The 23,331-nt window shown below is 36.9% G+C and overlaps 2 protein-coding genes across 3 annotated transcripts; both read right to left on the bottom strand.

Moving 5' to 3' along the window:
• Positions 1–62: 62 nt before the first annotated feature.
• Positions 63–7,838, bottom strand: LOC122334172 (rabenosyn-5). 2 transcript variants are annotated; one of them, XM_043232028.1, is made up of 13 exons: positions 7,681–7,833; positions 7,475–7,525; positions 6,335–6,591; positions 4,907–5,038; positions 4,734–4,834; positions 4,243–4,288; positions 3,995–4,156; positions 3,182–3,429; positions 2,636–2,706; positions 2,466–2,552; positions 2,283–2,385; positions 2,075–2,179; positions 63–1,216 (listed from the first exon to the last, which is right to left on the bottom strand). In XM_043232028.1, the coding sequence occupies exons 3-13, from the start codon at positions 6,495–6,497 to the stop codon at positions 266–268; spliced, it is 2,169 nt and encodes a 722-aa protein (XP_043087963.1). In that variant the 5' UTR covers positions 6,498–6,591; positions 7,475–7,525; positions 7,681–7,833; the 3' UTR covers positions 63–265. The 2 variants fall into 2 exon arrangements, with proteins under 2 accessions (XP_043087963.1, XP_043087962.1); XM_043232027.1 differs by lacking the exon at positions 7,475–7,525 and having other exon boundaries at positions 7,681–7,838.
• A 1,776-nt stretch (positions 7,839–9,614) lies between these two features.
• Positions 9,615–19,406, bottom strand: sult1st4 (sulfotransferase family 1, cytosolic sulfotransferase 4). Its single transcript, XM_043232040.1, has 8 exons — positions 18,979–19,406; positions 18,354–18,492; positions 18,074–18,202; positions 13,233–13,333; positions 12,822–12,948; positions 12,630–12,727; positions 11,598–11,772; positions 9,615–11,511 (listed from the first exon to the last, which is right to left on the bottom strand). Exons 1-8 carry the CDS (start codon positions 19,003–19,005, stop codon positions 11,399–11,401), a joined length of 909 nt encoding a protein of 302 aa, XP_043087975.1. The 5' UTR covers positions 19,006–19,406; the 3' UTR covers positions 9,615–11,398.
• Positions 19,407–23,331: the final 3,925 nt, after the last annotated feature.

Genomic DNA, 23,331 nt, shown 5'->3' with positions numbered 1-23,331 from the left:
CATAAAACCTACCCATTTATACGACTTAAGATACATATTAAGATTCGCTTCACATAAAATACTTGATTTTTACCAACGCTAAGATTTACTGTTTTTTTTTATTAAATTACACATTTTTTACAGAAATGAAGCTGGACGAGAGCTGACTTCTCCTACGACTGCGTTCTTGCACAGAGACTTCACGTTTGTGGATAGTTTTGTCTAGTGTATTAGTAGCTTACACTGAAAACAAGCTCATCAATTACAAAAACGTTTGTGACGGCCCCTATTTTTTTCTTTTCTGCTCCTGTAGTGTTTTTTGCAGCTCCTTTAGGTTCTCTGACAAAAGCTCCACTTCATCGGAGCGTCCGCTGAGCTTGGCATCAAAGATATACGCTCGGATGTTATCGATCTGTTGTAGAAGCAGCTCTTCCTCAATCAGGTCGTCCTCATCATCCTCTTCATCAAACGGATTGTTGGAGGCAGCTGGAACCTCAGAGGAAACCTCTTTAAAAGGGTTACCTCTATCTTCATCCTCGTCATCCTCAAAAGGATTGGTAGATGCTTTCTCTTTACCCACACGTGGCTCTTCCGTGTCATCGTTTTCTTCCTCAAACGGGTTGTATTCTTTCTTCCCGTTGGCTGTTTGGGAATGCGTTGGTTCTTCCTCAACAGAAGAGCCATGTTCCTCGTCAAAAGGGTTTCTGGTGGGTGGAGGGAGTGCACGTTGATCTTCTTGCCCGTCTAAAGGAGGAGACTTTGAAGACCCGGGGCTTCCGATCAAACGTTCTCCCGAGTCACCTTCCTCCTCTTCTCTTCTCGGAACATTTTCTCGCTCTCTGAAACTCAAGGAAGAGACTTTTGACTGTGTTCTGTGCTCGAGCTCTCTTTGCTGCAGGTGTTGTATCTGTCTCTGCTGCAGGTCGGTCTCGTCAGCCAGCCTCTGTGAAAGCTGAATGGCCCGACTGGTCTGCTGAGCGTCAAACTCGTCCTGCAGCTGCCGCAGGTTCTCCTCCAGCATGGCCACTTCATCGGTGCGCTTGGCAGAGAGCGCCTGCCGTAAGAACGACTCGATGTTTTTGATCTGCTGCAGGAGAGGGTCGTCCAGCTCGGAGCGAGCGTGCACACCGTCTGATTGTGGCAGCCAACCCCCGGCCTTCGTCATGCGTGGAACGGTCTCGTGTGCAGGAAGATGACTTTCATTTTCCAGCCTGCGTTTTTGTGCCTCCAGACCTGCCTAAGTTGCGGAAGAAAAGCAAAGTGTTACAGTATGAGATATAATGACCAGCTTTTTTGTGTGTGATTGTTATGCAAATGTAATTACAAATTCATACCTAGACTACAGATTATCAATCAGACTCTGATTCGCAAGATAAATGAATTTGATTAATCAATTCCTCAAGTTTAAGATCAAGAGCAAGTTATAGTTCTCTGATTGCTGCTGTTTTTGTTTTGTGTATGTTATGTGTATTATATATATTATATATATATATATATATCTACACAAACACACACATACAGTATATATAGTGAAACATTTATATTCATATGAATTATATAATAAATATATTTAAAGCGCCCCTATTATGGTTTATGGTTCATATTTTGGTTTTGGAAGTCCCAAACAACAGGTTGACATGCACGTAAGGTAAAAAAAACCTTTCATTTTCTTATAATATGCATTTATGTTTATCTTATTTAACGGCTAGTGCTGTCAAATAATTAATCGCATCTAAAATAAGTATTTTTGTTTACATAATATACGCATAAATATACACACATGCTTTTCAGGAAAATAGGTTATGTTTATATATTAAAGTGCCCCTGTTTTGACATTCAGTTGTAAAACAGCTCTTTAAATGCACTTTCAGGTTTAAAACGGCAAGATGTTTTATTGTATAAACTTACTTAAAACTTGTTTCACGCTGACGTCAAAATCAAATATTGCCATAACGCTCGACCACTTGTTTTTGAAAATTGCTTTTAAAAAATTAAAGCCATTTGTAACACTGTGACAAGCAATTTAAGCATATTTTTTTTTAATTAGATTATAAAACCTTAAAATAAGGATAAGATCGCGCTGGCGTTGGGTCACCTGTCTCTCCTGCTGCACCCTTCTCTCCTGCTCCTCTCTCCTCTTCTCTTTAAGCTCCTCATACTTCTCCTTGGTGGGGAGTGACGTCAGTCCCAACAGTTTCTCCTGCAGGTGTAAGAGTTAAACAGAGAACCTCCACGTCTATATATCTTTACCCACAAGTTTGTAAACCTCTTACAGATTTGAAAATTGTCAGTAAACATTTCACCTGTATAAAGAGTGTAGCTGTGTAGCGCACCATCCTTTGCAGCTGCAGGGCTTTGGGGTGAGGCTGGACCTCCTCTTTCAGTCCGAGTGTGAGTATCTTCTTACTAGAGTCAAACCCCAGCACAGAAGTGCACATGTTAGATCTGTGTGTCACGTCACAGCATGTCTTTAGTCTGACGCCTACCTCAGAACATCGATGAGCTCGTAGTACTTCTGTATCTCCATCCTGAGTGCAGCAGCGTTCTCTAGAGTACAGCTCGTCTCCCCAGCACTAAACAGATCACAGAAACCACGAGGCTTTAGGGATTAGAATATCATTAAAGAAGTCAGAGATTGTGCATTTGTAGGGCTTACTTGAGAGACTCTGCCATGCGTGTGTACTCTGGAGCCTTAGAGTCGACTTTCTCCATACATGTCCTTAACTTCTGCACAGCAAGAACAATTAAGACTTTCACTAAACACTATACAGCTCCTCCAATACAACGTGCTTTTAGGGTAAGTTCAACAAGCTTGAAATCTCCGCTGGTTTAAAAGGGTTTAAGGACACAAAATTACTCTGAAAAGACTCAAAACAGAAATACATATTATTATTATTATTAATATATGTTGTTATATACATTTATTTATTAGTTATCAAGGATTCTTGTTCAGCATCGTCTCCTATGTATCATAAAAATGCATGATGTATATGTAATATTAAATCTAATGTGGATAGTGATAGGGAGCATGTCGGTTCTAATGCTTGTGAATTCTTTTTTTCATGTGTGAGAAAACATAATAATATTTTTTACATTTTTTCCCACTGAGAACATTGATATAATAAACACATTTGGGATATGACATGTACACATTTATGTTTACTCTGGGATTTTTTTCTCCACCTGACGGTAAGGTTTGTACCTCATAGAGTTTGACGATATCAGGCACATGGTCTTTTTCCTCCAGTTTGTGCTGATGCCGAAGAAGTGCGTCCATGCAGTGATGGCAGCAGCGTACACGGTCGTCGTCCTTCTCCTCCAGCACAGACGTGACAGACGAGATGCTGTTGATGGAGCCACGGCGAGACGTCTGCTGCATCACGGGACCTGAAGGAGAGCCACTCTGGCCAGGAGCCCACAGGGCCTCCCTTGTTCCGCTGGTTAATTTATCTGAAAGCACATTATAGTACGTTCTGAACACCTGACCTACCTGCTCAAGTTGACCATCAAGTAGTTAAAGCTTTATGCCGATGCTATTGTCTCCCTACGTCTTTATCATTATGTATCATCATGTTGACGAAAGCTGCTTTTCTTTTATATAGGGAACGATTTTTAGAACAATATTTTAAAAGTTCTTTGTGTAAATGGGCCTTCCTGTGTGCTTTTAATGTGCCATTTTAAGCTAAAGGCATGCTACTGTTGAACGCAGAGATGTCATTTTCTAAAGCAGCTGTTTCTAGAGGTAACTGTTCTGCTCCAACAAGTTAGAAAGTAACAGAACACTGAAGTGAGAGCAGAAGCAATGAGCGTGTGCTGTGATAGTCGTGCAATCTGACCCACAAAAATGTAATGTACAAACAAATCAATAAAAAAATACATGACTTAATTGTTTAATCTGGAATGGGAAAAGGACGTCTATTATAATAGCCCAAAGGAAGCTTATGACTCGAATATTTACAGAAATACTCAAAGTACTTTCCATTTACTCTAACCTATTCATACATGTGTGACTCACATGCCAGCGGCAGAGGAATAAACTCTGTGCACTTTCTGCACATGATGGAGCCACAGAGTCTGCAGTGGTGCCGGCGGTTGCGGATGTTGAACTTCGCCCCACAATCAGGGCAGAACGGCACATCCTGATCGCTCACCCAGGACACCACGGACTTCTCCAGCGCTGAGAAAACAAGGTGCTATATTAATCAGCTTCTGAGTCATTTTTTATATTGTACAAGGGACATCTGTGATATCTCCTTCACATACATCTTATCTGCGCTGCATCCATGTTGGTTCTGTCAAAGGATGTTAGCTGCCAATCAAAAGCAAAGCAGCATTGTTAAATAATATGAGCAATGGACAGTTCTGTTTAAAACGTAATGTGTTAAATATATAAGCATTGTTTATTTTATATATATATATATATATATATATATGATTGTTCAAATCTGCTCAAGTATGCAAACCAGACATTTCTAGCAATGCAAATTTATGATCTAAAATGTGCCGGAATACATTTCAGGTATTTGCTGCACTGTCACAAGTCAAACTTTACAATAAGTATAAACCGAAAAGTCGGATCAAACACTGGCACAGCTAGTTTCCTGAATTATAACGATACACTGAATATGTGATCAATTCTAACTCATTAAATGATCAATTCTAATCAGTTGTTCCCTTGAATACTGAGGTTTGTTACCTGCAGGGTGCATAGCAAAGCATTCATATGTTTCTCTTAGCAATAGACAAATAATTACCTTTTCCAGTCGTATAATGCATTTGTTGACTTCAATCACATAATGGTCAATTCTTGCAGCTCTCTGCTTCTTGAAGAAATCTAAGTGACTTCGAGTGGCTCCTGTTTGAACAGAAGACAATGACTCTCAGTGACACAGGACCGGCGATCAGTGTCTGGTGGTAAGAACCTCACCGAGCTCCTGGGGCTCCCACATGTAGGGATCCACTCCTCCGTAGTAAAAGGACTCATAGCTGCTGTCCGGCCGCTCATCTCCATCCCGCTTTAACAGCTTGTCTTTGGCTTTCTTCGCCTTTTGCACCAGGCCTGAGAAAACAAAGTGAAAAACGCTTAAAGGAATATTTACAATAACCCCATATTTTACTTGCCCCCAAGCCATCCGAGACGAACACAGTCAGAGCTTTTAAAAGAAATGATGTAGGTGGATAGTGGCCATTATTAGGAAGCTCCAGAAAATGTATATATCCAGTGAAACTAACCTATGACTTGACGTAAGCTGCACTCATGTTTACGGTGAAATCCTCGGGGGGTTTTTTACGACTTTTCATTTGTTACAGGCATTTACAAAAGACACTCTATCCTCTTTGCTCTATTCTATTCTCTTCTGAGCTTGCGCTTTAAAACTGTCTTACGTGAGGTCAGAGGTCAGAGGTCAGCCTGGATCAGGAACTCACCTCTCTTGAATAAAGCCGTCGCTGGAAGTCAGTAATTGGACGTATAATTGTAAAAATATTTTGTTTCAAAAACAGTCTGATCTGCTTCAGAAGATACGTGTTAACCCCTCGGTGCCATGAAGCTCGTTTTACACTCAATGTGGAAGAATTATGGGGCTTCAAAATAACCAGATTTTTCTTTTAAGAGTTATGATTTGAGATTATGAGTTAAGATTTTTTTTTTTTAAACTTGTGGTCAAAGATCTTCATGACAAATTGACAAAAGTAATGTTAGTTTACATTTTTTTAATATTAAAATAAATAAATTACACTGTATGCTAAAAGAAATGCTGTTTTCTATCCTCAAAAACAATTGTTTGAAACAATGCTAATAAAAATAAATGTTATAAATAAGCAGCCAGTCAGTATATTAAAATGATTTCTGAAGAATCATGAAGACACTAAAGACTGGAGTAACGATTAAAAAAAGGTTTTTTACATTACATTACACGATTTAATCCAAAATACAACATGAATTATAAAGGCAGCCTCAGCGAGCAAAAGAGACTTCTTTTCTTCTTAAAAATCTAAAACTGAATGCTAGTGCAGTCTATAATGCATCAATTTTATTATTCTATACAGTTCAATCTAATTTGACTTCATGATGACAGACACATGTTGAGCACCTGAAAACAACTGTCTACAAACCCCACCTGAGACTAAGTACACTCACTTTATTGAGCTTGTTTTAGTCAGACTTCCTGAAGTACCAGAGTAGAGCTCAATGAGCGGTGGGTGAACTGAACACGTGCATCAGAGCCTCACAAAAAAACACTTTGTACGGCACTTACCACTCAATACTGAACTCTAATTAGTTTTGAGAAAGAAGATACAATTTTTGTTTATTCCCCTAAATAACGGACTGCTAAGAAGTGGGAATCAATCCTACTTTTCAGCTGACCACCAACGTGCCGGTTGTCTCCAGAGTGTTCCTCTTCATAGTGTCCTTGTAGCTGGTAAAATGACTGGAGGTCCTTCAAGCAGAGAGGACACAGGAAGCCCTCCTTCACCTCGGCGGAGTCCTCTAAAGACGGCGGGTAGATGGAGGCCATGAGGTGGGTCTGGATGGGAGAGCCTGGATCCGATGCTTCTCAGGTTAGGAGGCACCTGTGTGACAGCACCGGCCATACCACAGCCTTTCCATCACTCCAACACACAGGCAACTATACATTAATATCATGTGGCTTGAAAATAAAACACATTTATATCATTTGAAATATTCGTAACATATTCATGCTAAAAGATTATGATACCATGAAAAGGGACAATTTTATCAAATTAGATCTTAATTAGGCACTTCCCCTTAAATAAGGACTGATTAGTAATGGAGTACGGAGTTGCACAGTTCAGCTGGACGAAATAAAGTGTTTGTTAAAATAATCAGAAGCCTGAAATAAGAATGTTTATCAGTTAATAATATAGCAATCATCAGTGGCTCAATACATTTTTAATACAATAAAATACCATATCTATGTCATCAATACTTAGTACTCTTGTTATAAACAGGCATTACATAAACTAACAAACAACCTGATTATTAATTATTTAAATGTAACATTAACAACGTGTAAAACTAATATAGACTAATTCATGTGTAATTCATGGCATCTCGTACATAATCCAGTGTTTATGTAAACTGCTTTATTGTAAACGTTAGTAATAACAAAAGTCCCCCAGCAGAACCCTGAAGGACACATAAATCCCATCCTGCTTAAACCTAGAAACACGTTCTACTACGAACCTTTGTTTCATTACAAATAATGTACGGCTCATGACTAAGTATGTCACCTACAACTACCTTTTTCCTGCTGTTTGTTTATTTATTGTATCTTGGTGTTTAAAGAAATACCAATAACTTTAAGTTGTATCTATGTATTTGTAAACAAATGTACCTTTAATTTCGAGTTTAACACTTCTGTGATCATCATAACAGTGATGCTATATATAAACACTGGATTTTTTTAGAGGTTGGGCAATGTTAGTGTTGAAATAGATACTAATATAATAATAATAATAATATATTATAAACCTGTCCTGGAGGCACCCCTGCCCTGCACCTGATTCATCAGAGACTGCGAGACTTGAAGAGGGTTTGTGTGAAAAGGATGAAGCACAGAATGAACAGGACAGGTCTGAAAAACACTGCTCTATTGTAAACATGCTTGCTGTCTGTTAGTTTGTCAGCAGGCCTTAATCTAAATCACACTGAAATGAGAAAGGAACACGTTTATCTACCTTTTCCCCAGCGACAAGCTGTTAAAAGCCGCTTAAAAGCAAATACTTAGATATATCGACAATAAACGAGCTTAAAATGAACGGCAAAAAAGCTGAAGATACAGACGACCGTGTGACTCGGTTTACTGGGCGTGGCCACAGGAACACTGAGCTGACGCACACGCGACGTCATCCTGTCAAAATAAAGGTCCCACATTAAACGTACAAATCTACTGTTGGATTTCTTATTTTCCGCTCAGAAAATTTTAAATAAAAAAATGTTATTAATGATCAAACGCTAACCAGGGAGACCAGCTAATACCATACATCCAGTTTAAATTAGCTATGATTAGCCAAAAAACAAACAGAGGAGAGAAAGGGGCGCAGAACAGGAAAAAAAACAAAGGAAAATAATAAAATGAATGAGCAAAAAGAAGTGAAATAAGCTTAACATTCGTTATAATGCTCATTAAATCAATCAACAATTAATGTTGCTGCAAAGTAATTAACCATGATATTATTTAATTGGATACTCCACCCCAAAATGAAAAGTTTGTCATTAATCCCTTTCTAGACTGGTAGTCTCTAAATTAAACTTTGTTTGAACACAGTTTAAGATATTTTGGATGAAAACCGGGTGCCTTGTCAAGGATCCAGTAAGACATGAAAAACACTGTGGGAATAGTCCATCAGTCGTTTAATCAGAATCTTATTTTTTTGCATGCAAAGAAAATTAAAATAAGGACTCATAAGGAGCATGGGTCATTGAATAGTTTATCTCTCACTTCATGTTTCTTTGTCTTCTGGGACAGAAGAGGGTGCAAATTATTCAGCTTGTATTCAGACAAAATAAATTACATTTATCTATCTGAGATGTCCTAAGCTACCGAGCCATGCTTTGATTCAACCTTCCAGCTTTTCTCTTTTGTAAAAAGTAAAAATGTGCTTTTTAACTATGTAATATAATTTCAACTTTATCTTTAACAGCATTGAAGATGTTTTTAACATTTCAAAACACACTGTCCTGTTATTAGACATACTGCACTTTCACAGGTGACCAACGATTCCACAACAAATAGAAAGTGTCTCAATGAAATGACGATTGAATCAATCAATTACTCAAAAAGTGGGTATGTTATCGCTTATAAGATTTTACTCACAGTCACATTTATGTATTTTTATATATCACTGTAACACAAAATCTTGTAGTGCTGACATCTGGTGGGGTCGACAAATTTCCCTTTCATTTTTTTTACAAAACAAAATAGAGTTTTTCCTGTTGATGCTAGATGCTAATGCTAATGAAAATAAAATGAGCTAAATATTTCAAATAATTTCCTCATAAGTTGGAAATGATGTCCTTTGTAGAGACAGCTGCTCCTGTTATTACCTGATACTTCTGACGGTGCTGCCAGAAAAGGGCACACAACCTTGAGAAACAAGCAGGGGTCCCTGAAAAACACCCTTGCTTTGTTATGAGATATTATAAGGTGCTGCTTCACATAAAACTAAATCTTTTTCATCATTAAAAAACATTTGTATTCATTTTAAAGCATATGAATGATTAAACCCTTCTTCGTGGACACACTTTTTAGATGTTGTGAGAGGACAACGTGAGAAATGAACTTGAATGGAATAAGGGTGCTATATACATTCTATTATTAATTCCTCATAACATTTACATTTGAAAATATTTGTATTTTTAGCAGTTATACTTGCTGGACCTATTTTGTCCCATTTCTCAAGAATGATCAGATCCATCAGATGAATCAGTAAAACATTTTTTTAGGATTTCAGTTTTTTGGGGTTTTTTTACGTTATAACAGTGATTTTATAGTGTCTAAATATAAATACAAAAGCACATGAAAACACATGAAACGCATATAAACGCAGATAAAAAGAATTGATGCAAATACAGCATCAGGGGCACGAAGAAGAAATAAATAAAATCAAACTATAGCACCAGACATAGTTTTAATATTATTTTTAGATATTGTTCAACTTTAATGCAAAGTTCCATTGTTGTAAATTTGATTTAATATTAGTCATTCTTTTGACTTTCATTTCATAACAAAAGTTATTCAAGGATTCTGACACGTGTGTTGCTTTCAGTCTGAATTAGATGGTACTGCTGGAAAAAAAGGTTTATTTACTTTGTAGGTTTCAGTTTATTTTGATGGTCCCTTATGAACATTATGTTGACAAAAGTAACTTTGCACCTAAATGCCAGCTAACTTTCGTGAGATTGTTAGTAATTAGTAGACTGCTAGGGTTAGGCTTAGAATAAGTTCAGTTGTTCTTGAGAAGCTACCTATAGTCAGTAGGACGTCTGTTGGGAGATCATCACAATAAAGAATTATAACAATAAGACAGTCTACTGAGGAATGCATGTAATGAATGTTAGGTGCAAGAAGTTGGCAATACTTACTCATTCAGATATTTCTTGCTTTATTCTATCTTCAACCTGGAAGGGCTGTTTAAGCCCATTGTCATTTGGTTTAGTTTGCAATCATCCTGATTTCAGAGACGTATCACGCTCGTGATAAACCTCTACCTCAGGCTTCTTTTATACACAGACAATTTACTTTTGTACTTATGCACCAGACGTCTGTATCCATGGTCCTCCTACGGCTCTAATGGAATCACTTTTGGCTCTTTCTCTGGCTCTTTTGTGAACTAGGAGAAGAGTGCACTCATGCCTTTAGGTGGAGGACTGTATGCTCAGTTAGTTCATCATTGTTCAGAATTACTGAGAATTGTATTTTCACTGAAGCTGTTGACAAGTGGAGAATTACATTTACATTTAGTCATTTAGCAGATGCCTTTATCCAACGACTTACAAATGAGGACAATGGAAGCAGTCAAAATCAACAAAAGAGCAATGGAAGTGGTATGACAATTCTCAGTCAGCTTCAGTTTTAAAAAAAAGTATATAATAAATAAAAATAAAATAGATATAATATAAAAAGAATGTGAGTGTTAGAGGCCTTTTTGCTTTTATTAATGAATAAAAAATACAATAATAATAGAGAAACTTGTTGTTTAAAAAAACAAGCAGTTAGTGAATAGAGTGCTAAAAATTATTTTTTGTTATTTTGCAATTTATAAGGGAATATAGGGCACACAGAACGTCTTGGGCCCATGTGCAGGTCTAGCACTACCGGTTGTTCTGTATTATTTCTTGGCTGCTGATGCCAGGGCTACCATGTTGGTGCCGAGGACGACTAGCATAATGGGACTAGCATGTCTCCTAAGTGGCTGTATTTGGAAGCTGAACAAGTTATCAAAATGGTTCCCTTGCAGTTGTTCTTTTTTTCTAATTCTGCATCTTTATAGGAAAGTGCAAGAATTTTGTTGTGCTCAGCTCCATTTGAATTTTAAATCAAATAAGAACTGCTTGGAATATTGTATTTGAACATTGTCTTTCAGTGCGCCTGCCCCATTTCTGAAAATCATACATTTCCGTCTGGCCAGTCAGAAAATGTATTTTCACTGTGGAGATGCAAAAGGCTAACCGTTGTAGAGGATTTTGACACAGACGGTACATTTTGGCACTTTTTACCACTTGCAAAAGATCTTTCCCGATCTCATCTTTTTTCCCGATACTGGATACATGTGCACCATTATCGTGCATCACTGATTAAAGCTGAGGTATAATTCAATTAAAACTCAAGGTTTAGGTCATTGTCAATTTCAGATTCACATTCTAATTTATAGCCAAATATCTAGAACTCAAATATTAAATCTCAGTGCGAAATTTGAGAGTGGTGTTCTTCATCTTCTGTTTGTAGACCTCATCAAACTGTTCATTTTGTGCTACAGTGAAGTGACCTTTCCAGTCTCCAACTTTACCTTTCGAAACACAAACAAAGAGAAGATTAAAAACCATCAAAATGACATAGGTCAGGATTAAATGAATAATTCAGTGGTTGTTTAACCTTTTCGCATGAAGTGTGAGATCTTGAAGTCCATGAAAGGGATTGTGGCATGGTTGATCATCTTGTTTTGTTTCATGGCATCAAACTGAACCCCTTTTGTTATGTTTTCCCTCTCTTTAACTGAAGTGGATAAACCCAAGAAGGAACACAAATGCTCCACCTCACGTCCAGTGTCCTGCAAAAAACAAGCAAAAGTACATACTTAACATCAACATGGATTTTATAAGATATATCCAAATTATGATCTATGCTTTCAACCTCTAATGCAGAAATATTAATTCATGTGTTTATGACCTCGAGGTTAGATTATTGTAATGCTTTATTGGGTGGTTGTTCTGCACGCTTGATAAACAAACTTCAGCTAGTCCAAAACCCAGCAGCCAGAGTCCTTACTAGAACTAGGAAGTATGATCATATTAGCCCGGTTCTATCAACACTGCACTGGCTCCCTATCAAACATCGGATAGATTTTAAAATCTTATTAATTACCTATAAAGCCCTGAATGGTTTAGCTCCTCAATACTTGAGCGAGCTCTTATCACATTATAGTCCTGCACGTCCGCTGCGTTCTCAAAACTCTGGCCATCTGATAATATCTAGAATATCAAAATCAACTGCGGGCGCCAGATCATTTTCCTATCTAGCACCTAAACTCTGGAACAATCTCCCTAACTCTGTTCGGGAAGCAGACACACTCTGCCAGTTTAAATCTAGATTAAAGACACATCTTTTTAACTACACATAACACACCAACACGCCTTTTATTATTCAAATCCGTTAAAGGATTTTTAGGCTGCATTACTTAGATTTGCTGGAACCGGGAACACTACTCCTACAATACGATGTACTTGTGACATCGTAAAAAGAATGGCATCTACGCTAATATTAGTCCTTGTCGTCATTACACATCCCTGTCATTGTACTCTTCTACTTTACACTGTTCAGTGCTTTGATACAACCTGTGTTGTTAAAAGCACTATATAAATAAAAATGATTGATTGATTGAAGATATAATGCATTAATTTAACTTACCTCAACCAAATCCTCATAGAACAAGTACAGTAGGTTAGAATATGCCTGTTTTTTCTCCCACCATCCACTGACATGGTCGTACCAAGGACCAAACACATCTGGTGTGAAATTGCTAATGTTAAAACAATGCCTCAGTGACAAAGTATTTTATTGGTAATGTTGGGATCGAAGAGTTCAATAAAGTTTGCTTACTTTTTCCTTTCATAAACTTCTGTAGGAAGTGGTTCCAGTCCCCTGGTTCAGGCTGTACCATGTTCATTCGATCAAAATGAAAATAGGAAACAGCATTGTCTTTTGCATTACGTGCTACATACACAATCTGGAATGAGTAAAAGAACAAAATTATGATAATGACATGATACAGGACTTGCTGTGTCTAATTAGAGAATTACAATTTCATTACATTTATTTCAGAACAACAGCAGTGTACTTCAGCTTTATTAAAAGAGAAGTGTTAAATTTCTACTACGAGAACCAAATTTAACTCCAAACATGACTTCATACACTAAAACTATGAAGTTAATTTCCAGTCAAACCTTTGTAAGCTTTGAATTACAGTACATTTTATCATCTAACAGTGATATTATACAATCAGTACTTTACCTTTGAGTTCTGCTCCCAGAAGGACTTAGGTACTAGCTGCACAGGTAAATGTGTTTTGATGAGACGAGGAGAGCTGGTCAGATTATCTGCCATTTCTGTTCCTGCAAATGACAATTACAATGTTCTACATTTGAAGTGTCACCCAATGAAGGCCTTGAAACTATTCATATTTTATAAGCCACTAATGCAGGAGATGATTAGGTTAATTGTTTTGATGATTTTGCAATGATCTGTATAAGATAGCAATTTTTGATTTTAAGCATGAAATAGTTTTGGTGAAAAAAATGCACTTCCTTAATGTAATTTTTTAAAGGGCTCTTGACCCTTGACATCTTGTGTTAGATCTCTCTCTGTAACACTGCATTGGCTCTTGAGAAGCAGAGTGGGATGTGGTGGAAAATTTGATTATGCTGATGAGAGCTGGATAGTTGGGGGACCCATAAACAACTGCACTTGGTCTAAGAGGTCATGAAGATCTGTGGCATAAGACATGGCATAAAAAATGCTTCATGCTGCAGTGTATGCTGGGTATCACCATAGTAAATAAAAAACTCCCATCATGCACTGCAGAATAAAAATTATTGTTACCACCGTTGAGGATCATATGTTATGTGTTCATGTCTAAAAAGCCTGTGCTGGAACAGATGTTCTTGTTTCCAAATATTTAAGCATTACATAGGTGTTAGTTTAATAGAAAAGTTTTTTCACAGTTCAATAGAAGCTGAATATTATTTTATTAAATTCATTTTTTTTTCACCATAGAATTTTACATTTTGAATTAGAAAAAACGTAGCTCCACCAGATTGGCTAAGTTGGTCATAAAATTATGGTCGCTTATATGGTCATATAAGTGATATAAGTGATTCCTGCATTTTGTGTGAAACGTTACCCGATCCTGCAAATAGAGAATTTATTTGCGTCATTAGCTGGGGTCAACATTTTACCAAACTGGATCTCTCAAATGCATACCTACAAGTTCCTGTGGCAGAAAGTTCACGCAAGTGCCTAACTATCACCACGTCTAAGAGGCTGCTCTGTTACAATCGGTTACTGTTTGGGATTGCATCGGCTACTGCGCTCACAGAGTGTTTTGACACATTACAATCTAGAGTTATCCATCAGACTGACCTGCAGTTCTTCACCGTATGATGTTGGTACTGTCAAAAACAAAACTAGAGGTATTTAATATATCCTGGTAGGAAGGTACCCTATCATATAGAAAGTATTAAAAACTGCTAGATCTGATTATTTTTTGTCTCTTTTAGAAGAAAACAACCATAATCCCCAATATGCATTCAATAAAGTTAATAAATTAACAAAGCATCAGCAGGTGCTGACTTTCCCCAAGATCACAGCAGTAATGACTTCATGAACTACTTTACTTTCAAGATCAATACTACATTGTTTTTAGGCAACTGATTGGCACTTAACTTAAATATCATCACTAAGCTCCAGAGATGTATAGTACAAGGGTCAGCAAGTAAAAGTCCTGCCATATGTTGAGGATCATATGTTAGGTGTTCATGTCTAAAAAGCCTGTGCTGGAACAGATGTTCTTTTTTCCAAATATTTAAGCATTACATAGGTGTTTTTTCATTACATAGAAAAGTTTTTTCACAGTTCAATAGAAGCTGAATATCAGTCTATAAACCAAATAGAAACACTTTCATGATGTTCATTCAAATACTTGATAAGCAGATAGCTAGCTTGCTTTCTCAAGTTTTAACTCATGTTAATGTTAGTGTAAAACACAATTACAAATGCATAAAAGCAAACTACTTTAAATTAGTAAAAGGATCAAGAGCCCCACTAAAGAAATCACTAATCTCCATGATGATAGCATAGTCACTTGATTATCTTTGAGGACTTGGGATTTGACTCCAGACTTTGCTTGTGTCTTGAAAGGAATGACTTGGTTCCTCGTCTGGTGAAGTTAATGGCTGCAATCAACATATGGCAGTACTTTTAGTTTCTGACCCCTTGATTGTACATCTCCTGTGCTTTCTGATGATATTTGAGTTAGCAAACGTAAAAAATTGCGGCAATCAGCAGGGTTTACAGTGTATAAATAAATAAATAAATAAAATTGTAACCATGCAGGCATCAGCTCCAGTACTGCATCAGATAGTATACTATAGATACCCACTCATTTTCTATTATAGGAAAAGGAAGAATTGTGAAAACTTGTTAAATCATCTGAATCAACAACATGTATGTTCAAGAACATCTATTCTATCTAAACTATTAAAAGTGCTGCTTCCAGAAATCATAGATTCTCTTTTGGCTATTATTAATTCATCATTGTCATTAGGATACGTCCCTCCCAAAACCTTCAAGTTAGCTGTTGTTAGGCTTCTCATTAAAAAAAACCCATCTTGACCCCAAAGACTTAGCTAATTACAAACAAAATCTCTGTTTTCTGTCAAAGACACTAGAAAAGGTAATATCATCATAACTATATTTCTTCTTAGAGAAAAATGGTACCTGTGAGGATTTCCAGTCAGAGTTTAGATTGTACAACAGTTCTGAGACTAATGACCTACTTCTATCGTCTGATATTGCTATTGGATCTCAGCACTGTGTTCAACACTATCAACCACGACATTCTCTTGAATAGACTACAAAACTATGTTGGCCTCAGCATGGTTCAAATTGTACTTATCTGAGCAGTAAATGAGGAGGTATTATTGTTCACAAGTGAAATATGGAGTTCCTTAAGGTTCAGTAGAAGGGCCGTTACCTTTTACACTCTTTATGAGTAACTTCTTAATGCTAAACTCTGAAAAAACTGGTGCTAATGATCAGACCTAAAAACCCCACATGTAATACTCTATAACACTGTCTAACTCTTGATTGTTGCTCTGTTAATTCATTAGTTAGGAACCTATGTGTGTTGTTTGATTTTTTTTTTTAAATATGTTTCTTGCATCTGTAATACTGTTTTTTTTAGATGGAAAAATGCATCTAAACTGCACATCAAACTACACTCTCAATGTCAAATGCAAAAATGTTAATTTATGCAGTTATGACATCGAGGTTAGACTTTTGTAATTCTTTATTGGGGGGTTTTTCTGCACGCTTGATAAACAAACTTCAGATGGTCTAAAATGCAGCAGCTAGAGTCCTTACTAGAACCAGGAAGTATGATCATATTAGCCTGTCAACACTGCAATAGCAACCTATTAAAAAATTAAAATCTTGCTAATTACTTTTAATAATCCTCCACATCTGCTGCATTCTCAAAACTGTAGCCGTTTGGTAATATCTGCAATATCAAAATAAAGAATTTAGCACCCAAACTCTGGAACAATCTCTCTAACACTGTTCTGGAAGCAGACACACTCTAGATAAAAGACCTATCTCTTTAACTTGGTTTACACATACCACACTAATATGCTATTATTATTCAAATCAGCTAAAGGATTTTTAGGCTGCATTAGATCAGCCAGAACCAGGAACACTGCCTAAGACACAATATACTCGTCACATTGTAAATAAATGACATCTACACTAATATTAGTCTATTTCTTTCTTACTCTGTTTCTCAGTTTATATTCAGATCAGATGGTGGAGCAGCACCAAGAGATGACCTTCTAGATGACCTTCAGATCACCGGAACCAGACACACACACACACACACACACACACACACACACACACACACAATCTTTTACACAATCTGATACAGCTGCATATAAAATTGAACTGGAAATCACGGCCGTCCAGCCAGAGGAGAACTGGTCCCCAACTAAGCCTGGTTTCTGCCAATGTTTTTTTTCTCCATTCTGTATGGATGTAGTTTTGGTTCCTTGCCGCTGTCACATCTGGCTTGCTTAGTTGGAGACACTTAATTTCTAGCGATTCTAGTGATTATCGTTCATTTATTTACACAGACCGTCTCTGCGTTCAGTAAAACTGATAGAGTTCTCAGTAAAAATGAACAATTAATATATCGAATATTACTGTTCTAAAAATATTAAGGCAATTTAACTGTTTTTACAACGAGGTGATCTGAGAGGTGATCTAAATATTTACGGCTGGTAAACAGATGAAAAGTTGACAGGTTTGTGTGCAGCAGTTTTCTGGATGTGTGCCCTCCAAATCTTCGAGAGAGTCACGTGACTGAAAGCTATGAATAGCTCAGAAAATCTCGATGACGCAAAACAAACTATGGACTCTCTCTTTTCTAGCACTTTAGACATGGTTGCTCCTTTATGCTTATAGATCCCCTGTGCCTGGAAACTTACAGCATTGTTCTATGGGGTTGACGTAATTTCAACTTAAACAGGGAGACAGGGCAGGGCATATTGAGTAGCCTCGCTCCCTTTTTAAAATAGCGCTTTGCTTATATCTGCCTTGATGTACTAGATTGTCCTATTTGAACTAAGCTGGACAATAACATCATTGAATCAATAATGACCTGGCTTGAACTGAAATTGAGTGTTTATGTTGTCTTTTACATTATTGCACGCAATTTTCTTATAATTTAATTAGTCAGTCAATTATCCCTTTAACACTTTTCCCTTTAGTCATCAGCAAAGTACTTAAAAGTAATCAGATGCTGTACTCGTACTAAACACTGGTGACCATTTCATGCTCTTTAAGAAAAAAAAGTAATTGAGTTCAAAAGAATGTATAAACAACACAGTTTCTATTAAAAAAAATTGTGCCAAAGCCGTGATAAAAAAGAAAATGGCTGCTCATAATGTGAAAATGTGCTCTATGTTTTTGCTTTATTTTTATTTTTGACCCTTTTAACATTAACCTTTGAAATGCATTTTTAAAATGTATAAACAAAATAAAAAAAAAAGATTGAAATGACTAGATTGCACGTCTTTTACCTGTGGAGAACTCTTGAAAGCATGACTCTAGGAATGGGATTCTCACATAGATAGGCTGGGAGCTCTGACGCTCTGGATCATCATTACCTAAATATAGCAGGTCCAGTATATAAGAAACCCATGTAGTACCTAGCAAAGCAATGAAAAGTGAGTTTAGCTTGTTTTGTAAACAAAATACATGGACCTGTTTTATAGTGTTATCTAATGAAACCGCAACTTATAGTCAAGCTAGAGTGCTGGCTAAATACATTTAAAGAAAAACTTAATGCAGCGGTCTCACCTGCTTTGGGATATGTGGCGATTAGTATGTCATCAGGTCTTGCTTGAAAATCTTTCACTTTTTCCCAGTTGTCAGTGAAAAAGTGAGTCATAGAGATACCTTCAAAATCAATCATCTCTGGCCGACAAGGCAGTTTCTTCTGCAGTACAGAAAGGTTTCCGCTTATACAATGAATAACCATTAGATATAAACAGACAATGTCAAAAAGAGGTAGAACCTAATGTTCTATACAATGCCATAGCAAATGTCACTAATATTTATTTTTTTAAAACATATGCTAATGTGTATGAATTCACATGTTTAATATATTAAAACGGGAATACACCACACATTTTTTTAAATATGAAAAACCCGCATTACACTCTCTGACTTTATAAATGAGTTAACTAATGCAGAAACGCATGCATTTATTGCACGGCAAGTGAAAACAATATGTGTACTAAAACCGCTTGTTTGATATTCTCCACCTGGATGGAATCATAGTCTGAAGCTAAAAAAATCTACTTAAATAACTAGTGTCAACTCCAATCTTTAAATCAAGAAAAATATCTGGGCAAAGCTCATGTAGTATATTCCCGTCTTCGTTAATTTCTTAATCCTTAGTAAAAGAGAATTGTTGACTCACTGAAGTCATGTCAGGGATTTCCATCATGATGAAGTCTTGTAAATTCTTTTTGAAAACCTTGTTTTAATCCTGTATTTCTCTCTTGTGCTCCTCAAGTGCATTAAGTGTCTGTCGCTCCACAGTGTATCCCAACCCTTTTCTCTGTTTTCTCAGCCTTAAACGTTTTAATCAATGTCAAACAACCCTTCCCACAGGAATGAAAAGTGGATTTTCATGTAATATGTCACTATAACTGGCTGTTGTATTATCTTTGTTCAACTAGATAAAACTGGATGCGTGCACTTTGCCTTTACTGAGGGGACATCTCCTCGAAAGCTGTGTTAACAATTTACAGTTATTGAAAACATTTAGTTTGACCTCACCATTACAGCAAGCAGTGTTTGCTTTAGGTGGGCTTGTGACCCTTGACTTCTTAAGAACTTTTTAACTGCTGTTTATAAAGCATAGTTCGTAGAGACCCCCCAAAATGTCAATGTTTATCAATTATATTCAATAAGAAGTAGCCGGCTTCTCTGCTTAGCAATGTAATGTGTTTTTGTTGTCGGTTTTAAGTTACTTATGACATATGACACTGCTAAATACAGTAACTAACTACTCTAAAGCATTTCAGACACCCCTAAAAATACACACAGACAATAAGAATCAGCATGTGAATCTCAACAATGGTCAAAAGCTTCATGCTGCAATGCATGCTGGGTACTAGCACAGTACAAACCTCACCCATAACTCCCAGCCTGCACCTGCAACATTAATAAATCATGGCACTGAACTGTCCGCTTCCTCATTTTTAAAAATCAAGCCTGCTTATTCATTTTTTCTAACATCACTTCAGTAACAGAAGAATCAGGGAAAAAGTGAACATAAGAAGTTAAAAGAAGTAATGAACCATTACTAACAAGCTAACTAACACTGATCCCCATCATGGTAAAAAACATTAAAAAACAGGAGTATCAACAATACCTGATCTCTGTTCCTTCTAAATAAGCCCTTCTGCAGATGTCTGACAGAAATATAGCATCAGTCTGACTAGTAATTTGAATAGCTGGTAATGCTGATGTTGATTAATCAGATTTTATGTCTTGTTTTTTTCATTTCATCTAAGCTGTGGCTGAAGTCACTTTAAAGTCACTTTCCATATCATCACTTAATCCCAGAAGGACCTAATTAACACTGGGATCATTACTCTGACACTCTGTAGTGCGCTCACAGTGTTCGTGAAGGTTTTATCGTGGGGTTTAAAGGTACAAGATGAAAAACAACAGTCAAGTGAAATGTGAAATGTAGTTAATTTATGGTAACAATCTGTAGAAAAACATTTAAATACTGCTAACCCTAGTCAAGGATAAATGGCTATTTATTGGAAAATGTATTTTTACTGAAAATATTGGCGAATGCCAGGCTGTTTCACCAGCCAACCACCATCCAGCACCACCATCAGCCAACCACATCGCTCCCTGTCACTTAGTAGTATCCAACCACACCTGAACCCCATCACCGGCTCATCAAGACATATAATCTCACACCACAGTGCCCTCAGTGTCTGCTCTGGTTTATTGAGTTGAGCCTAAAGTCTGCCTCTTGTGTTTTCCTCCACGTCTTGTGTCCCAGCTCCTGTATTCTCCTGTGGTGTGTGCTCCAGATTCTCCATATCTGGTTCCAAGCTCCAGTGGTCCTGTTAAAAGAAATTTCAAAGTCAAGTTTTGGCTATTTCCAGACAGACAAACTCTTAGCCCTAATACCTATCTTCTATCCGTTCTGGTCTTTGCCAATGCTCATCTGTGTCAATAAAACCTTTCATTATTTCTCCTACCTCCAGGTCCAGGTCCGTTTCGTAACAGCAAAGAAGAGTAAATATTTAAGTGAACTGTGTTAATGTGTTTTTCCACGAGAGATCTGTTAGTTTTGTGTTGATCAGACACAAACATTTATATTCTGAGGTTGGCTGGGTACACACCACAAAAAAAGTCAATTTATCCATTTTTCAAAATCCAAGGTAATGTCCCAAATGGCTCGGTGGTTCTAAAGATTATCTTATCAGATTTTCCTGTGGTGTGATGTGTGTTCACAAACTTTTATTCATCATGCTGATATTGTATTTTTCAAAAGTAACTTGCGTCACAGTCTATGAGTCATAGATGTTATTGTCCAGTCTGCACATATGTCATATCCACGTTTTTAAATCTATTTTGCACAGTCTGTAGAAGGTTTCAGTCTGGCCTATAGAAGAATATTAATTTATTTGTTGAGAAGTTAAAAATCCATAAATAAAATAGTCAGGGGGCCAAACATGTGATATTCTAGTATCTAGTCAATGTGTGTTAAATAAGATTCTCAAATTGCAAGATTAGGTTAACCTTGCATGCATTTTCTTGTATATTTGCTCAGCAGTCTGGTTACAATTTACCCAGAATGCACTCACTTGTTGAGTGAAATCTAATAGCCTCACTTAATCAATAAACTGCTGACTGGGATCACTTTTTTCATTCAAGGGATCATGAACAGAAGGCACAGTAGTTATGTAAAACTAAATTATGATTTGTGTGATAGATATAATTAGCAGACACGTCACATTTCTATCATTCAAAGCTTCAAAAGTGTCATCAAATAATGAAAGCTTTAGTAGAGAAAGAATCAGGCTGCATTGAACGAAAAGAAACTAGCATGACAAACCTAAGGAAAAAAAACCAGGGACTGAACGTCATGAAGTCCAGTAAATAATGACTTGAATAATGATGAAATCATAAGATAACATTAAGACCCATGCATTTATATTATAGTTGAAAACATTTTTAAGAAATAAGCAGCTTTATTGAACGTTTGTGTGTGAGACATTTGCTAAACAGGATTTGCAGAAGTGATGGCTTGGTTATGTCCCCACTGAGAAGAGTGAGATTGTGGAGCCCAGCACAGCACAGCAGTCTCAAATGCAGGGCTTGACTGTAATGCCTTGAAGAACACAGAGCATCAGCACGCCGAAGGCTCTGTCTGCTAGGTTTTGTGCACAGTGTTCTGTAAGGCTCTCTGTGTGGGGTGATAAGGCAGATGGGTGCACTCAGGCAGGGAGAGACTTGATGTTCCCATCTTTCCCATCCATGAGCAGATTCCACTCGGACTTAAGTAGTGGGTCGAGAGCAAAGACAGGCGCTTCTTCAGAATAAAGTCACAGAACTGGCAGTAGGACGTGGGGATCTGTACATATTTACATATTTTGTTTTCTGTGTTGTTCTCTTGTACATGTAATTATTATTGTATTGTGATATTTGCTTTTTTATTTGGTCCTAAGTAGTAAAAATGTCAAATCAGCAGTCTTCTACCGAAGATCTTCGAGCAGCTGGCTCACGTCTTCAGATATTACAAACACTGCAAATGCTGAGGAAACCATAAGAGTAGGGCTTTTTGAGTTAGTGATGCAAAGAGGTGTTAGTGTACCCCTTGTTTGTATCTTTTGAAAAATATATTGTAGAAAACATGAATATCATGGATTTGTATACATATGAAATGATGTACCACTGATTCTTGAGACAAGGGACAAAACATACCCAACAATTGTAACTGACTTGGGATTAAAAATGTAAATATTGAAAGTTTTAGGTGTAAAGAGGGATTTATTATAATGTATTTAACAGAATTAAGTTTTATTTCTTCACTATTATATCAAATCTATGACAATTATTGTCTTTTGTACATTAAATAAAGTGTGTCCACATTGAATGATTCAGTTGTTCATAATGTTTTTTATTACGAAAAATAGCTTGCTTTATTAAAATCAACACCCTTAATGGAAAAAAGGTGTACAGAACGTATGTTTTAACAGTCGAGCAGTATGTTCAAGTTCAAGTAACTCTAATGAGAGCAGTCTCAGAACTACGTTATGGTCTAAATCCTGACTGAAAGTCCACAGTGATACCATAGAATTAAGTCAAGATGCATTTTTTATTTATAGCTACCAATTAGAAGGTTTTGGGGACATAACTTAGTGGCAATGATAAAGTAATAATAGCCAAGAAGGGATCTGTGACTTCTGGAAGCAGCTCTCTCAAAAAGTCATTTATCTTTTAGTCTGGATTCATTCAAGTGCAATTAACACTAATTTAATCCTTGCCTGGCAGACAGTCCCTGTATTTGTTATTTGATGTTGTCCTAATTGCGTGTTTCACATGTGTTATTGTCAGTTGTGATTTACTAGATTTGCTTTTTTTCCTGTTCCCTCACGTCTAAATGTTTTGTACTTTACTCCTAAAGTGTGCGTCATGCGAGGTATTTCTGAACATTCACACGCAGCTTTCTTGTGGATCAGACATACACTATCTCTTTCAATCTTACTGTAATGTCACTCAACTGGATTAACGGAGA

The sequence above is a fragment of the Puntigrus tetrazona genome, unplaced genomic scaffold (genome assembly GCF_018831695.1).
Source record: "Puntigrus tetrazona isolate hp1 unplaced genomic scaffold, ASM1883169v1 S000000495, whole genome shotgun sequence".
Taxonomy (NCBI): domain Eukaryota; kingdom Metazoa; phylum Chordata; class Actinopteri; order Cypriniformes; family Cyprinidae; genus Puntigrus; species Puntigrus tetrazona.
The sequence above is the reverse complement of the archived record's forward strand: the minus strand, read 5'-3'. Positions and strand labels throughout refer to the sequence as shown.